Source organism: Copadichromis virginalis, linkage group LG13, assembly GCF_057382275.1.
Source record: "Copadichromis virginalis isolate Kocher_CV1m ecotype Utaka linkage group LG13, C_Virginalis_male_GT1.1, whole genome shotgun sequence".
Lineage (NCBI taxonomy): Eukaryota > Metazoa > Chordata > Actinopteri > Cichliformes > Cichlidae > Copadichromis > Copadichromis virginalis.
Genome location: NC_140630.1, coordinates 1,261,095 through 1,278,080, shown reverse-complemented (window position 1 = coordinate 1,278,080; position 16,986 = coordinate 1,261,095). Strand labels below are relative to the sequence as shown.

The 16,986-nt window shown below is 42.0% G+C and overlaps 2 protein-coding genes across 2 annotated transcripts; one reads left to right on the top strand and one right to left on the bottom strand.

The window, feature by feature from the left end:
- Positions 1 to 1,849: 1,849 nt before the first annotated feature.
- borcs7 (BLOC-1 related complex subunit 7) lies at positions 1,850 to 4,358 on the bottom strand. Its single transcript, XM_085476811.1, has 5 exons — positions 4,182 to 4,358; positions 2,545 to 2,607; positions 2,342 to 2,385; positions 2,231 to 2,251; positions 1,850 to 2,142 (listed from the first exon to the last, which is right to left on the bottom strand). Exons 1-5 carry the CDS (start codon positions 4,311 to 4,313, stop codon positions 2,091 to 2,093), a joined length of 312 nt encoding a protein of 103 aa, XP_085332937.1. The 5' UTR covers positions 4,314 to 4,358; the 3' UTR covers positions 1,850 to 2,090.
- Positions 4,359 to 9,315: 4,957 nt separating this feature from the next.
- Positions 9,316 to 14,806, top strand: cyp17a1 (cytochrome P450, family 17, subfamily A, polypeptide 1). Its single transcript, XM_085476807.1, has 8 exons — positions 9,316 to 9,711; positions 9,795 to 9,933; positions 10,497 to 10,732; positions 11,025 to 11,111; positions 11,415 to 11,633; positions 12,165 to 12,334; positions 12,607 to 12,710; positions 13,445 to 14,806. The coding sequence occupies exons 1-8, from the start codon at positions 9,397 to 9,399 to the stop codon at positions 13,723 to 13,725; spliced, it is 1,551 nt and encodes a 516-aa protein (XP_085332933.1). The 5' UTR covers positions 9,316 to 9,396; the 3' UTR covers positions 13,726 to 14,806.
- Positions 14,807 to 16,986: the final 2,180 nt, after the last annotated feature.

Here is a 16,986-nt window from a genome sequence, read left to right as displayed (position 1 = left end):
AAACGTGTGAATCTCGTGCTGCGACCTTTTCACTCATTCAATCTGAACACGCTCTGACACTTAGGGAAGGTTTGGAGCCAGTGTGAGACAGAATGATGAGATTTCTTCTGCACCGCTGAGCTTCATCCCACCTTTAAACGTCCCCATCAAAGGTTTAAGACCACCTAAAAATGGCAAAAAATGATATTTTTCATGGTTGGATCTCAACAAGCTTCAACAAGAAGAAATGGAGGGAGACAAAACGTTTTTTCAAGCATTTATTAAAAACAAAGCTTAAACTGAAACGGGCTGTTTTGCAGCTGATCAAGGACCACACCTCCAGAAAAACATAAACCCCCTAAAACAGCTGTGCAGCAGTATATACACATCTGTGCTGGAGGCCCCGGGGCCGACCCAGGACACGCTGGAGAGATTGCATGATGGTGGATGTGTGGTCTGTTGTTGATGGTGAATAATAATGACCGAAACACAAATCAAGCTGTTGCTATGGAAAAGTGCAAACTGTATTTTCACAGAACTATACATGAACTATGAGTGTGTGAAACTCAGACAACCTTGTGATTGTCTGGAACCAGTAACGACACTGAAGTCTCGAGCTGATAACAGCATTGAGGCTGTGGGGACGGTTCCCACAGGACGTCCTGTTGGCCTGAGCTCGTTACAGACATCTGACAGAATGTACTAGAGAAGGTCACGATGATACTGAGGCCCCCGGGGTGAGATACTCAGAGCTGGAGTGAATAAGACTTGTAGAAGGAAGACCTTTGAATGCTTGAATAAAATGGTACGACCTAAGTTGATTTACTGTGAGCACATGATCTTTCAGGGAAATTCTTTTGTAACAGCAGCTGAAATGATCAGTCGTTCTTATTATTATTGGTGTTTTATATTCTTCTGCTTAGAGTGGCGGGGATGCTGGAGCCTGTCCCAGCTCCCTCACAGCGAGAGGCCGGTTACACTCCGGACCACAGCATCACACCACAAACAGTTTCTGTAGTTTTGCAACAACCTGCACACAGACTGTACTGATGGCCCCGCTACGTGCCTAGCCTTGGATTTCGCCTCCTCAGCAGCCTTGTTGAAGTCTGGTTGAACACGTGTGAACTCAGGAGCAGGGCTAAGGAGCTGTTTGGCCTTCAGCTGCTGATAAATTTGTCCTTTTGCTCCGTGTCATCAGTCAGGGATGATGAAGAGCCAGCGTAAGAGAAAAACGTCCCTCAAATCTGAGGACTGTTTTTGATAAAGGCTTTGCCCATAATTTCATTTTGTTCCGTTGAGGTTGCCAGACTACAGCCTGGTATGTGGATAAAACACTACGTTTAAACTTTAGTTTAATATCCTATCAGATGAAAACGTGGCCACAAATATCCCTTCCTGTTCAAGAACGGGCACAAAAGTGCTGAAGCTGCAGGTGACTGCAGGTCCCGATGACTTGGCTTCACTTCAGCCTTTTATTCGATTTTGACTATTTTGTACGAGCGCTGCGTTCTGCGGTGCAAGCAGAATCATCTGCAGCTCAACCTGATAAAGCAAACGACTGTGGACCAGCTGAGGTCCTTTAACATGTGTAGGGTGACACCCTGTTGAGGCCAGTGCGTCCTGGATGCTGTGACATGCTGGAGCAGCAGGTTGAGGGTCGCAGATGCCAGCACACTCAATGCACTGATCCACAAAGCAGGTGATGCTGTGGGTGTGGAGCCGGACTCTCTAAAGGTGCTGTTGAAGAGGTGGATGTTGTCCAAGATGAGGAGATGCTGAAAAGTATCTCCCACCCACTCGGTGACGCGCTGGCCGGTCACAGGAGCAGCTCAGCGTCATGTTTCTCCTTAATGCAAGACAATGGACCAGCTCATTTAGTACTTTTATTGTCACACAGCCGTCCCACAGGTGTACATATAGTCCAGTATGACAGAAGCATGTGTGCTGTTTGATGTGACTTTAATGAACACAACATTTATGTCAAGTATCCCACGGTGGTTCACTGACGCAGAGACGCGCCTCCCTTCAAATGTTATCTCATTTGAACTAAAAGTCCAACAGTGTCCTGAGACGCCGTCTGCAGACCGTGTAAACACAGCATGTCCTCTCCGTTACTTCAACAGGTGTCTCAGCTGGTCCTGCAGGTTTTTCGAGTGCTCCACACTGGAGGACAGAGGAACAGAACCAAGCTTACTGCTGAGAAATGCTCCAGCTGTTTCTCTGAGGCATAAACAGCTGTGGTCACACTTACTTCTTCTGAATGGCCTCCTGCCTTAGACAGAGACAGACAGAGAGACTTTACAGCAACCAGTTTAAGCAAAGCCAACAGGTTTCATACATGAAAGAGACGAGTGCTACTTACTGGTACTGTAAATGTGTGGTGATAATGGACATTTTTCTCAGGCTCTGCAAGAGATGAAGAGAGAGAGCAAGAGCACAGACACAGTTTTGGACCTCAGCGAACACCGAGTGTAAAATTGTTTTTGAGGATTTTCTTTCTCCAATAATGAAGCACATCTCATGTGATCGTGGAGATTTCCTCTGACCTATCAGAAGACTACTCACGTCCTCAGAGTGCAGGATAGCATCCTCCTGAATCACCATGCTTCTTGCTGCTTGACCGAGAAGCTGGAAGAGACATCCGCGGCAACGCAATCGTTACGATTATTCAATCAGTACTTCAACTGAGCAAACAAACCTCTATCACCATAGTAACATCTCACAGCTGTTTGTCACAGAAATATCAGGACAGCCGTCTGCAGTTGGAAACCCTGCGACAGACGGGCAGCGCGTCCAGGGTACACAGCCTGTTGCCCTGTGACAGCTGAGCTTTGCTAAAGCAACCGTGGAAAACTCCACACCCACAGCACATTTAACAGAAAATCCTGAAAACAGGGAAACTCCTCAGGAAAAGGACAGCAGGGTTTTGTTCACTAGGCAAAAGTCTGTTTATTCCACATTACATGGTATTCTGGGATTTGTATCTCCTCCTGGGATCAAACTGGGATCAGGCAAACACTCAGACCCACTGGGTCGTGTTAGCGTTGGACCAGAAGAGTCAGTGTTTGTTTAATATATCGATTTGAAAGATTTGGTTAACAAAACAAAACGAAATTAAACCAGACGCCAGCTGTGCAGACGCACACTAACAATCAGGACTAACAAAAACTTCACTTCTCTGGCTTTTAGAAACAGATCTGTTAGGAAGCTTCGTTGAACTTAACTCTTGACTTCACAACAAAACAAGATTCACACGTCCGTGTGTTCGATGAATATCACAAACCTGACTTCCTACTATTATCATGAAGCTGCTTTAAAACAAACCTGCCCAAGTACCTGGAGGAGTTACTGAGATAAGTACACTGTGGCAACGTGCACACACAGACCTGCCACCAGTCGGGATTTCTCCCCACAGTCCAAAGACATGCGTGTGACGTGTAAACACTACGTTCACACGGTGCTTTCACATGAGTCATCTGCTTTATGTTCTTTCATTACAGATGTTTGTAGTAACAGACGCATCACATTTAGAACTGAAAACACGGAGTTCATACAGGACAGTAAATGTCTCTGCAGCTCAAAACTCACAAAGCTGCAAACTACCAGCAACAGAAGACCGTGAGTGAGCGAGTGAAGCACTGCAGCAGGTCAGTGCCCGAAGCATCAGGATGGCCCCAAACTTCTTCCCTCAGGCCATTTGGACTAATGTCACAGTGCTATGTTCATGATCCCAGCAACATCCGCTGCTTCCTGCTTTAACTGTTAAACCTAATAATCCTCAACTTTCTACATATGTTCCGCTTTTAATCAGCAGGATTTTCAGTACAATACACACACGTGCGTTTAAATGAAGTCAGGGCACCACGTGTCGAATTTGCCAGAACAACAACTGTCAGCTGTTCACATCTGAAACGCCTGGCGCCATAAGACAACTCCAGCTGTCAGAGCAGCCGTCCACTCGTGTCCTGTTTGATTAATAAACAATGATCAGCTACAGTAACGCATATATTACAGCAGTGCTCGTCTTTTGGTGGGTTTTATTTTCTTTGTCAAATATTGAACATAACAGGCTGACAGCATACACACTGATCTAGCTCCTGTAGTGTTTCCGTTAGCTAACAATGGGCTTTCCATTAGCTAGTTGCTCAAAGCAGACGCTAAAAATCACTAAACTTGAGTTAAAATCACTTGCGTGGCGATACCTCCTGACTGCGGGATCCTTTTAGCACTTGACGTGTCAACGCGATAACATCCCCGCTGCAGGAGCCCACTTTATCGGATAACAAGCCTTTGACAGACTGTCCGAACCGCGGCTGGGAATCAGCTGAAGCCATTTTCCTATGTTGGCTAGCGATGGTGCGCAGGAAAGGACAAACTACACAGCAACGAGTTCAGTAGATTAGATAGGGCTCCGGTGCAGACGCGCAGTCTGGCTGTGTGCAAATAAACTCCGCGTGTTTCTTTCTCACTTGCATACAGTAAAATCACTTTTACTCCATTCTGTTCATCTAGCTTATTATTGACACGTTTCAGATGCGTGACGCTGATTAAAGTTGTACATAGGGTTGCCAACTCCCTGGAAAATAAATAAGGGACACCTCGAGGCCAGGGCCGGGCGACCCAGTTGTCTTCACCCTTCCCAGTGTGGTGAATTTTCTAGCTCTTTTTTTGTGTGTGAAATTATTTTTTTAACCATTTGACTTGAAGTTGATTTAAGTAGATGCATATTCTATTCTTTGTGATATGAACACATGTGAAACAAGTGATCATTTAGCCATTTATTTTTAGCTCAAAATGACAACATTAACACAGTAAAACAGGTCTCCTTCTTAAACAGAAGCCTGTCATGCTTAACTTTTGAGAATATAAGTAAATCTTTCTTTAAAAGAACTCTGTCCTGCTTAACTTAAAATAATAGAAAACAATAGAAAGAAAAATATTCTTGTAACAGTGCACATTTAGTGCATTTAGTACAATTGGCTTCAGCTGAGGTATTATTTCAGCTTTTCTAAAGCTAATCAGCTGCTCCTGTTTGTAAACCCGCTTGTTCCCATGGTTACGCATCTTAACTCATCATCATTATTCATCTATGTATTACTTTTATGTATTAGTCATCTATTTGTTGTAATCATCTATCCTTGCAGTTGTTTATTACACAAAATAAGTTATATTATCACACTTCTGGCCACATAGCGCTGATATTCACTGCACATGCCCATATTAACGTTTTCCAGCCAGGTGTTTTCCTTTTCCCATTCTTCCCTTTCTCTGAGGGGAACAAACATTGCTGCTCTAACGCTGGGCTCACACTGTGCGATTTTAGGCCCATTTTGAGCCGATTTTTGAGTCGTGCGACCGATTTGGTGATCGGACCGATTTTGGCCTTCATCGTGCGTCGTGTAGTATACGTGGGGTAACGAGAAGTGATTAACACCTCACGACCAGCTCCCGATCATCAATCGCTCGTGAGCCGCTCACACTGCTCGCGCGCAAACAGGTAAACGTCGGTGAAAAAGACGGAGCAGCACGGCTGTGCAGCGTGTGATCTGGACACAAGCGATGGAGGCACAACTTGGAGAACTTTGGAAAGCTCATCCGAGCCTTTTCGATGTGGCATCACAAAATGATCACGACCACAACAACCGTGAAAATAGTTGGATTTACACTGCTGCTCATTCACAGCTGATCATGTTTTTCATGAGCAATTTAGCAAAGTTGATGGTGGTGGTGTGTCTGTGTGAGTGTAAGACGGAGAGAGCGACAGATTTTCTGTTATAACCTTCATGTTATGGAGGCACAGTGTGAGCACTCAGGTCGCATCAGAGCATCGGGTCGTATAGTGTGAGACCTGCATCGTGACCTACCAACTTCTAACCCCTGCGAGTCAATCGTGCAGTTTGAGCAGGAACTGAATATCGTGACTGAAAAAATCGCACAGTGTCTGCTCAGCTTTAGGTGTACTGTCGTCCGAGACTTGCACCGCAGTGTCGGCGTTTGTTTCCCTGTTGGCCATGCTTCTTGTTGTGGTCATCTGTTGTCTTCCGGTATTTTCTCCGCAAGCGACCTTTCCTCGACCAATGAGATAAGCGGTAATCTGAATTGTCATAAGTGTGCTGTCAGCTCATTGGTCACAAAGCAGGAGAGGGGCTGGGAATTATGTTTTCAAACAAAGCGTTAATTCCATTAACATTTATAGACTACTTTTGATTCTCACTGTATTACGGGACAAAGTGCGTCCCTTATTAGCTCAATACGGGACGTGTACTTTTGTTTCGAAATACGGGACGATTCCGTTTTTTAAGGGACGGTTGGCAACCCTAGTTGTACAACATCCAGATTTAAAATGAAACTGTGGTCACATCATATCTTACAGCAAATCAAACTAGGAATGCTACAAAGCAACACATACTCCACCACAAATTAACTTCGTGCATTCGGCGTTTTCCTGCGTGGTTCCCATGCCTTTAATAGCTAACTGGGTCTTCTTTATGATGTCCTGCACAGTTATACACGCTTTTACATGCGCGTACTCGCTCATTAAACTGACGTAATACTCACTCTACTAAGTAACTAAGTCCTTTCACACTGTTTCCTGTGTGTGCCTTTGTCTTGTTTTCTATATATTTCCTTTGTTTGCTATTTATTGATTTTACTTTTTCACTCCTGCACAGTTGGTGTGGAGCTCCTGTAATTTCTTTGTGCGTGTACAAAGTCAATAAATGGCTATTCTATTCTATTCTGTTCTATTCTATTCTGTTCTGTTCTGTTCTGTTCTATTCTGTTCTGTTCTGTTCTGTTCTATTCTATTCTATTCTATTCTGTTCTATTCTATTCTATTCTATTCTGTTCTATTCTGTTCTGTTCTATTCTGTTCTGTTCTATTCTGTTCTATTCTGTTCTGTTCTATTCTGTTCTGTTCTGTTCTGTTCTGTTCTGTTCTATTCTATTCTGTTCTATTCTGTTCTATTCTGTTCTGTTTTGTTCTATTCTGTTCTGTTCTATTCTGTTCTATTCTATTCTGTTCTATTCTGTTCTATTCTGTTCTGTTTTGTTCTGTTCTATTCTATTCTGTTCTGTTCTATTCTGTTCTATTCTGTTCTATTCTATTCTGTTCTATTCTGTTCTGTTTTGTTCTATTCTGTTCTGTTCTGTTCTATTCTATTCTGTTCTATTCTGTTCTATTCTATTCTGTTCTATTCTGTTTTGTTCTGTTCTGTTCTATTCTGTTCTGTTCTGTTCTGTTTTGTTCTATTCTGTTCTGTTCTGTTCTATTCTATTCTGTTCTATTCTGTTCTATTCTATTCTGTTCTATTCTGTTTTGTTCTGTTCTATTCTATTCTGTTCTATTCTGTTCTGTTTTGTTCTATTCTGTTCTGTTCTGTTCTATTCTGTTCTATTCTATTCTGTTCTATTCTGTTTTGTTCTGTTCTATTCTATTCTGTTCTATTCTGTTCTGTTTTGTTCTATTCTGTTCTGTTCTGTTCTATTCTATTCTGTTCTATTCTGTTCTATTCTATTCTGTTCTGTTCTATTCTGTTCTGTTCCGTTCTGTTCTGTTCTATTCTATTCTATTCTGTTCTATTCTATTCTGTTCTGTTCTATTCTATTCTGTTCTGTTCCGTTCTGTTCTATTCTATTCTGTTCTATTCTATTCTCTTCTATTCTGTTCTGTTCTGTTCTGTTCTATTCTGTTCTGTTCTATTCTGTTCTATTCTGTTCTATTCTATTCTGTTCTATTCTATTCTGTTCTATTCTGTTCTATTCTATTCTGTTCTATTCTGTTCTGTTCTATTCTGTTCTGTTCTGTTCTGTTCTGTTCTATTCTATTCTGTTCTGTTTTGTTCTATTCTGTTCTGTTCTGTTCTATTCTGTTCTGTTCTATTCTGTTCTATTCTGTTCTGTTTTGTTCTGTTCTATTCTATTCTGTTCTGTTCTATTCTGTTCTATTCTGTTCTATTCTATTCTGTTCTATTCTGTTCTGTTTTGTTCTATTCTGTTCTATTCTGTTCTGTTCTGTTCTATTCTATTCTGTTCTATTCTGTTTTGTTCTGTTCTATTCTATTCTGTTCTGTTCTGTTCTATTCTATTCTATTCTGTTCTGTTCCGTTCTGTTCTGTTCTATTCTATTCTATTCTGTTCTGTTCTATTCTATTCTGTTCTGTTCCGTTCTATTCTATTCTGTTCTATTCTGTTCTGTTCTATTCTATTCTGTTCTATTCTATTCTGTTCTGTTCCGTTCCGTTCTATTCTATTCTGTTCTATTCTGTTCTGTTCTGTTCCGTTCCGTTCTATTCTATTCTGTTCTATTCTGTTCTGTTCTATTCTATTCTGTTCTGTTCCGTTCTGTTCTATTCTGTTCTGTTCTATTCTGTTCTGTTCTGTTCTGTTCCGTTCTGTTCTATTCTATTCTGTTCTATTCTGTTCTATTCTGTTCTGTTCTATTCTGTTCTGTTCTGTTCTGTTCTGTTCCGTTCTGTTCTGTTCTATTCTATTCTGTTCTATTCTGTTCTATTCTGTTCTGTTCTGTTTTGTTCTATTCTGTTCTGTTCTATTCTGTTCTGTTCTGTTCTATTCTATTCTGTTCTATTCTGTTCTATTCTGTTCTGTTTTGTTCTGTTCTGTTCTATTCTATTCTGTTCTGTTCTGTTCTATTCTATTCTATTCTGTTCTGTTCCGTTCTGTTCTGTTCTATTCTATTCTGTTCTGTTCTATTCTATTCTGTTCTGTTCCGTTCTGTTCTATTCTGTTCTATTCTGTTCTATTCTGTTCTGTTCCGTTCTGTTCTATTCTATTCTGTTCTATTCTGTTCTGTTCTATTCTATTCTATTCTGTTCTGTTCTATTCTGTTCTGTTCTGTTCTGTTCTATTCTATTCTGTTCTGTTCTGTTCTATTCTGTTCTGTTCTATTCTGTTCTGTTCTGTTCTATTCTGTTCTGTTTTGTTCTATTCTGTTCTGTTCTATTCTGTTCTATTCTGTTCTGTTTTGTTCTATTCTGTTCTGTTCTATTCTGTTCTGTTCTGTTCTGTTCTATTCTGTTCTGTTTTGTCCTGTTCTGTTCTTTTCTATTATATTCTGTCCTGTTCTGTTCTATTCTATTCCTGTTCTGTCCTGTCCTGTTCTATTCTATTATATTCTGTCCTGTTCTGTTCTATTCTATTCCTGTTCTGTCCTGTCCTGTTCTATTCTATTATATTCTGTCCTGTTCTGTTCTTTTCTACACTTTTACAGCATCTTGTGTAGTTCTAGAAAGACTGAGTGTCATCTTATCTTGTTTGAGTTGTCACAGTCCTACAGATTCAAGGACCTGGCCTTGAAGTTGCTGCATAAAAGCAGCGCTCCGCAGTGGTTGGGAAACCTTGAACAGATATTTCCTGGGATGTTTCAGCTCTGTTGAACCAAGCGCCTCTGTCACTGATATGGCTTGGTTTTGGTATCTGTGTGTGTTCATGTTGGTGGGCCTCACTTTGTTAGCACTGCAGTTCAAGTTCAGGATGTCTGCACACGGTTCTAGGGAGCCGCCACACCTCCCTGCACTACCACTCATTGGCAGCCTGCTGAGCCTGCAGAGTGAATTACAACCACATGTGCTTTTCAAAGAACTGCAGGTAAAATACGGACAAACATACTCGCTGATGATGGGCTCCCACAGCGTGATTGTCGTCAACCATCATGTGCACGCCAAAGAAGTCTTGCTCAAGAAGGGAAAGACGTTTGCAGGAAGACCTAGAACTGTGGGTATAACTCTCTCCTAAATGTCCTGTTCTGTTTGGTTGTTTTTTGGATTGGTTTCCATCATGTCATGTTTGTGATGAAGGTAACTACAGATATTCTGACTAAAGATGGGAAGGACATTGCATTTGGAGACTACAGTGCTACGTGGAAGTTCCACAGGAAGATAGTCCACGCAGCCCTGTGCATGTTTGGAGAAGGCTGTGCCTCTATTGAGAAGACCAGTGAGTACAGTTCACTCCTCTAGTTTGATACCACTCTCTCATGTGAGACTGCGTATGGCAGGCAGATCAGCAGCAATAAATCACAACAGGCAGACGCACTCATTTAAACGAACACACTCGAGGACTTTTTTTACTCTTCAAAGCATTTAAGCATAGATTTAAGTTAAAGAGAAATATCTAATGCAATGATCAGTCAGCAGGTGGAAAGGACCTGTTTTTACAAAGTGATTGGTCGTTCTACTCTCATTCTACTCTCATTCTACTCTCATTCTACTCTCATTCTACTCTAGCACAATGAAAATAATAAAGAGAAACAATAACGTTTAATTATATAGAGCTCACAACAAAAGTTTGGCAACAGTAGGAAACTGTGTGTGTGTGTGTGTGTGTGTGTGTGTGTGTGTGTGTGTGTGTGTGTGTGTGTGTGTGTGTGTGTGTGTGTGTGTGTGTGTGTGTGTGTGTGTGTGTACAGAGAGATTTCAAATGCTCCAAATGCAGTAATATCTGCTGTAGTGTTTCTAAGTATGATAAATATGTAAGGTAATGAACTTTGTCTTGCCCAGTTTGTGCAGAGGCCCAGTCTCTGTGCTCCGTGCTGTCAGAGGCAGCAGACGTGGGGCTGGCCCTGGATCTTTCTCCCGAGCTGACTCGCGCCGTCACCAATGTTATCTGCTCTCTCTGCTTCAACTCGTCCTACTGCCGAGGCGACCCAGAGTTTGAGAATATGCTGCAGTACAGCCAGGGCATTGTGGACACTGTGGCCAAAGACAGCCTGGTGGACATTTTCCCCTGGCTGCAGGTAAGCAGCAAGAACTCAGAGCAGAAACAATCAGACCGCAGTGTAAATGTAGGCAATCAACAGAAAGATAAAGGCCGCCTCGTTGCGTTTCCTTAGTGGGATTACTGCCACTCTGGTGTTGCTTAGAATCTATGGTGAAAGAATGTGAAGAGTGTCTGATCCACACACATTTGTAGTGCATGTTTATAATGATGCTAGCACGATCGAGCTCTCGCAGCACATTGTGAGCGATGAGCAAGAAGGTGACAGTTGGACCGTGATGTTTATCAGGCTGTTTTTGTCTTTATCACAGATCTTTCCTAATGCAGACCTACGTCTCCTGAAACACTGTGTTTCCATGAGAGACAAACTTCTACAGAAGAAATTTGATGAACACAAGGTAACCCTTTAACCACGGGGCCATTAGTGTTTGAAATTTAAAGGTAGTGTACAGTACAAACTGCTCTCTTAGTCATGTGCCCCGTACCTTATACCACATACTTGGTTCCTTTCATTTGTACAAATGCATCGGCAACATTTGAGGCAGAAAAACCACAATGTTGTAGTAGAGCTGTGATCCTGTGCAGCTGTGAGATGGTGGACATTATCACACAGAGACATACTTGACTACAGCGGTCACATTAGGTTGCTTTGCTAAATAAATACAAAGCGTTCTGTACGCTGACATGCTGCTCCCTCACAGGTGAATTACAGCGACCACGTGCAGAGAGACCTGATAGACGCTCTGCTAAGAGCCAAGCGCAGTGCGGAGAACAACAACACATCAGAGATAAGTGCAGAGTCCGTGGGCCTGAGTGATGACCACATTCTCATGACAGTGGGAGACATCTTTGGCGCTGGCGTGGAAACCACTACCACTGTGCTCAAATGGGCCATAACGTACCTGATTCATCACCCAGAGGTAAGGCTCGATCAGCAGCAGTGTTTCCACGAGGCGCGTGGCGTGGGTTTCAAAGATGTCTGATGAAAACGACCCTTCTCCTCCTCTCTGTCTGTGGTCTAAAACTCTGAATCTAATTAAGTTTAAGCATCTTTTTACAAACTATACCTATGCAACATCATCAACACACACAAAGTCATTAATAAAGTCAGTTGTTGTGAAGCTGCAAGAAAACCACAGCTGAATGAAGCATACAGACTCCAGGTGGCTGCAGCTGCAGATCAGGTTACTCACCTGCCCGGAGTGTGAATGTGAAAGCACACATATGAAAACATGCCGAGTCTCACAACACGTAAGTGATGTTAATCTGAACTTGTGTAGTAGCATGCCACGCCCTTTATTCCCATTAATGTCCAACTTGCAGCAGCCAATGGGAATAATATTTTTATTGATTCTAATCAAATGCAACAGAGAAAAACGTGTGAATCCTGAGTGTGTGAAGCTGTTAAAGAGCATCTCCGATGCACAGTGACTCTACTGCTTCATGTTTAGGTGCAAAGACGTATCCAGGATGAGCTGGACAGGACGGTGGGTGACAGCCGCTCTCCTAAACTCACCGACCGAGGCAGTCTGCCCTATCTGGAGGCCACCATTAGGGAGTTATTACGGATTCGCCCCGTGGCACCTCTACTCATCCCCCACGTGGCTCTCTGTGACACCAGGTACAGCGATGCTCACTGAGTTCACCCATTTAATAAAGCCATGTTGACACACAGCAGAGGTGACTGCTGACTGCGTCGATCTATTAAAATGACACACTTCTGTGAAAAGTGACCAGGCTGTTTATTAGGACAGGAAGCTTACTGCTCTGTACTGACAAGTAGGACTGATCTGGGATCTTCTGTTTCTGAATGAAGTCTTAAAAATACATTTACCTGATGCACAAACATCATTGTCAATCCCATGAGTGAACTGGGAGCTCTTGTCTCTGTAGCCTTGGAGATTTCACAGTGAGGAAGGGAACTCGAGTCATTATCAACCTGTGGGCTCTGCACCATGACGAGAAGGAGTGGAAGAACCCAGAGCGGTTTGACCCTGGTAAGAGCAAACATCTGTCCACAGTTTAATATCCAGTTATGGAAACTGATTTTATTCTCTGAGGCAAACGTCTGTTTGGTTTCTTCCCTCAGTCAAGGATGATTAATGGTGATAGAAAGGCAGACACTGTCTCTGGCTCCTATCATTGTTATGGCTTTTGGCTACTTAAGTTAATACACAATAACAGTGACATCAGGGTGCTTTGAATTGTATGTTAAAGACCCGACAAACACCCTGTTTTTGATGGTTTTTGGGTTGAAGAAGTCACCTGGATGAGTGACGAAACGTTTCTCCCACTAAAAAAACGGCCACGTCCAGATGAACAGAATCAACGTTTGGGGATTTACTTACCTGGATCATTGAGCATGCCATCCATCCATCCATTCGCTTCCGCTTATCCTTTTCAGGGTCGCGGGGGGCGCTGGAGCCTATCCCAGCTGCAGCATTGAGCATGCATCAAACGATAATTTTTGGACTTTCAAATTCTCCAAGGAATCTGAAAGTCCAAGGAGAAAGGACTCTAATAGCAGCAAGTCAGTGTCTCACCAGGAAACCCTCACCTTAGGGGATACCTGGAGTCTTGTTCCCGTTTGATTCACCGCCACTGTTTTAAGATCGAGACAAATACATGAAATCCTGAACCAACATATGTATACAGGCTGGATCTGACAGTTCTTTTAGTTTAGCTTCTGTGACCATCCCAGCTGGTGAAACCTGTTGTTGTTGCTCTGCAGGCCGGTTCTTGAATAGTGAAGGCACAGGACTGACGATCCCATCACCCAGCTACCTGCCCTTCGGTGCTGGGCTGAGAGTATGTCTAGGTGAGGCCTTGGCCAAGATGGAGCTCTTTCTCTTCCTGTCCTGGATCCTGCAGCGCTTCACTCTGACTGTCCCACCAGGCCATGATCTGCCAAGTCTGGAGGGAAAGTTCGGAGTGGTCCTGCAGCCGGCCAAGTACAAGGTGAATGCCACAATCAGACCAGACTGGGCAAGACATAAGTGCCAGGCAGAATAGTCCTATGGCTGTGAATACGTACGCACCATCAAGAAGGAAAGCAAGCTTGCAGCACTGTGACATGAAATCTTATTTTTCTGAAGTGTAACACAGTCTCCTGTAACAGCTCCAAACAGTCTCTTTATTTTTCTACTGTGAGGAGAACGTATCGGCCGGTGTCGCTAACTCTGCTGACATCAGGAGGCAGGATGCTTTCTCATTTTCAAATGTACAAGGTGACGTCTGTGATGAGATCATATAACACAGGATGTCCATTCACAGGATGTACACCCAAAATTTACTGCAAAAACTAACCCACAACACAAAGATGTAACCAGGTAATCTCAAAATGTAACCACTTTATTTTGATCCTGAGAACACAAATAAAGGTTTACACGGTAGAAATGTACTGCAGTGAAAGGAACAGGATGTCCCTTGTGGAGATACAGAAATTCTTTTATTGCTGCCGTATAACCTGCATCATTATAACTGCATTAATAACATTCTTTACAGCATCATTCCACTTAATAATATTTCTCACAGTATTGATACTGCATTACAGCTGTTTATTGAAGATGTCCATTTGAGGATCCTTTTATTATGATAACTTTTATTACAGGTACAGCCAGAAGTATTTTATGCACATTGCATATCTGTGCTTATTTCGAGTTGATGTTCGGTTCATTAAAGGTTTTAAGCTTCACTGGCGTGACTGTCCAGGTGATCCATGCTGAGGGAAACTAGAACATAGAAGGATGACTGCATACATGCTTACAGTACATATAATACATATAATCTAGGAATGTGTCCGGCCTGAGGCCTTAACTCATTTGAGTCAATAATTAGCCTCAGAGACCCTGAGGGCTTGAAGTTTACTACCTTGTATGGAAGGTGTTATAGAAAAGAGAAGTTCTATGTCTGCTTATAGCTATTAAAGATGTACGATTAACTGTGACTAATGTCTGGAACCTATTTTAATCTGTCATTGACGCCATGGGGGGGCGTGTACCCCACTGCTTTATAAGTATCCACAACATGTATTTTGGTCAGAGGACATGTGCTGATGTTTTCTCCTGGTAAATAAACTCATCGTTTGATTGCACTTCTCTGGGGCCTCCGTGGTTTGTCTCACTGCTCTGCATTGATCGATTTCACGACACCCCCATCAAATATAAATTATGTTTACTCAATATAGTAAATATACTTGCATATACATATAAGTAGGAGAACTGCTTAAGGACAAGGATGTATACATAAACATATCCAGACCCAGCTCGCAGGAACCTGTGACAACAGTTTGTCTCCTGTTGCTCCGGCTTTTCTTTTAATTTGGTGTTGAGTCATAAACAAATCATCGTCCTGCATCTGCACCCTTCATCAGTGTGACTGCAATCACACCTGCAGCGTCACATCAAACGTTCCCATTTTATCCTTCTCACCTTACTACTCTACATTGTTGCTCTGTCCATTAAGGGCCATTCTGTTTTATTTAAAGAGCAAATATTGGGCCCATGTGGAAACTTATGCTCTAAAACAACCTCTTTCTATGTTTTTATGTCTCATACATGTAACTGCAAAAGCACTTCAAACCAGTTTGTCATACAAGAAAAATTTAATATGACACGAGAAACAAGTTAAAAGAATTACCCCATAAAATACTTCAATGTGGCATCACCAGGTTTTCACCCAACAAGAATCAGATGCTGCGTTTAGACTTTGGGCTTCAGGATGTATATCATACAAACCCTGGTGTCATGTTTCTTGAAGAACTGGATCATAAATGTGATGCAAATATAAAAATGTTGTTTTCTGGGAAGTTTCTTATAAAACATTTAGCATGATAAACTTAAACCCTGAGAAACAGCCAATGAAATGATGGCAAAGAGCCTCAGATCTGTTTACATCCTCTTCACATTTCAGTCAAAATGTATGAAAAACTGATCAGCATTTGTTTGGCTCATGGTTAGGCCGTGAATGCACAGCCCGAATTCATATAGCATAACAATTAGAGTGCAAACATGTAGCTCGGAGGCTAAGAGAACACCAAACGTTCTGGGCTCAGAATGAGGTGGAAGAAGGTTCTTTCTAAAGCCTCGTTAGACTTACAGCTAACATCACTGGACCTACATTACTGTCTTTGAAATGCCAAAACTCTAACAGCAATGTTTTGTTCATTTAAAAAACCACATCACAGATCAAACGTTATGTAGTGAAGAAATGAGAACAGATAATATAGGATACGTAAAAACAGGAAAACAAACGACAGTCAGAAACTCGGGGAATCCTGTGTGAGCTGTGTGAAAGAACCTGATGTGCAAGTAACAAGTACAAGTACAAGTACAGTAACACGTTACTGTAATCTGATTACTTTTTTCAAGTAATGAGTAAAGTAAGGGATTACTATTGCAAAAACGGTAATTAGATTACCGTTACTTTCCCGTAGGAACGCTGCGTTACTGCGTTACTAAAACCGTGATTTTTTGTGAGAATGTCTCACGACAGTGACGTAAGCGAGTGCGCCGTTCATGACGACAGCTGTGTGCAGATCAACAATGGATCACATATCGAGTGCAGAGAGAGTATGAGCGTGCAGCGTTTAAAGCGTGGAAGTACTGACCTTACTTTGAGTTTGATTCCATAAAAAGTGACAAAAACATTAGTGTCCGCTGTGCGTGGGAAGAAAACTTCTTTTTACAGTGAAAAAAACCCTAAACTTCCAACAAGCACCGAGTAGCTACGACGTGATGGGAAACTCACAGAGAAACTCGCGGATTCTTCCACTGACCGCGGCACACCTGCACCAGGGTAAACCTCCACCTACCCCACTCCTGCTTTACAGGTGAAAATAGAGCAACAGGACCGCTGAGTCTTTGACTTTATTTATTTTCTGCTGTGTTTTACTTGCATCTATTTGAAAGACTGAGTGTAAACACACAAAATATTTTATTTTATGTGCTGGAATGTGCAGAAAATAGGTTTAAATGTTAAACTAATTTCTTCCAGTCAGAGAATGTTGCATATAATTAAATGTTTGCTTGATGCATAAAGTTAAAAGATTAAAACTAATAAAACAAGTTTTAAAAAGAGACTTTTCCCTTTGATTACATTTTGTATGATGGATTATGTAGAAAAAGTAGAATTGGGCTGAAAGATCTATCACTTTATCACCTACTCAGGTTGTAAATCGTGTTTTTAAAAAGTAACTAAGTAACTAAGTAATTAATTACTTTTGAAAATAAGTAATCAGTAAAGTAACTGGATTACTTTCTGGGGGAAGTAATC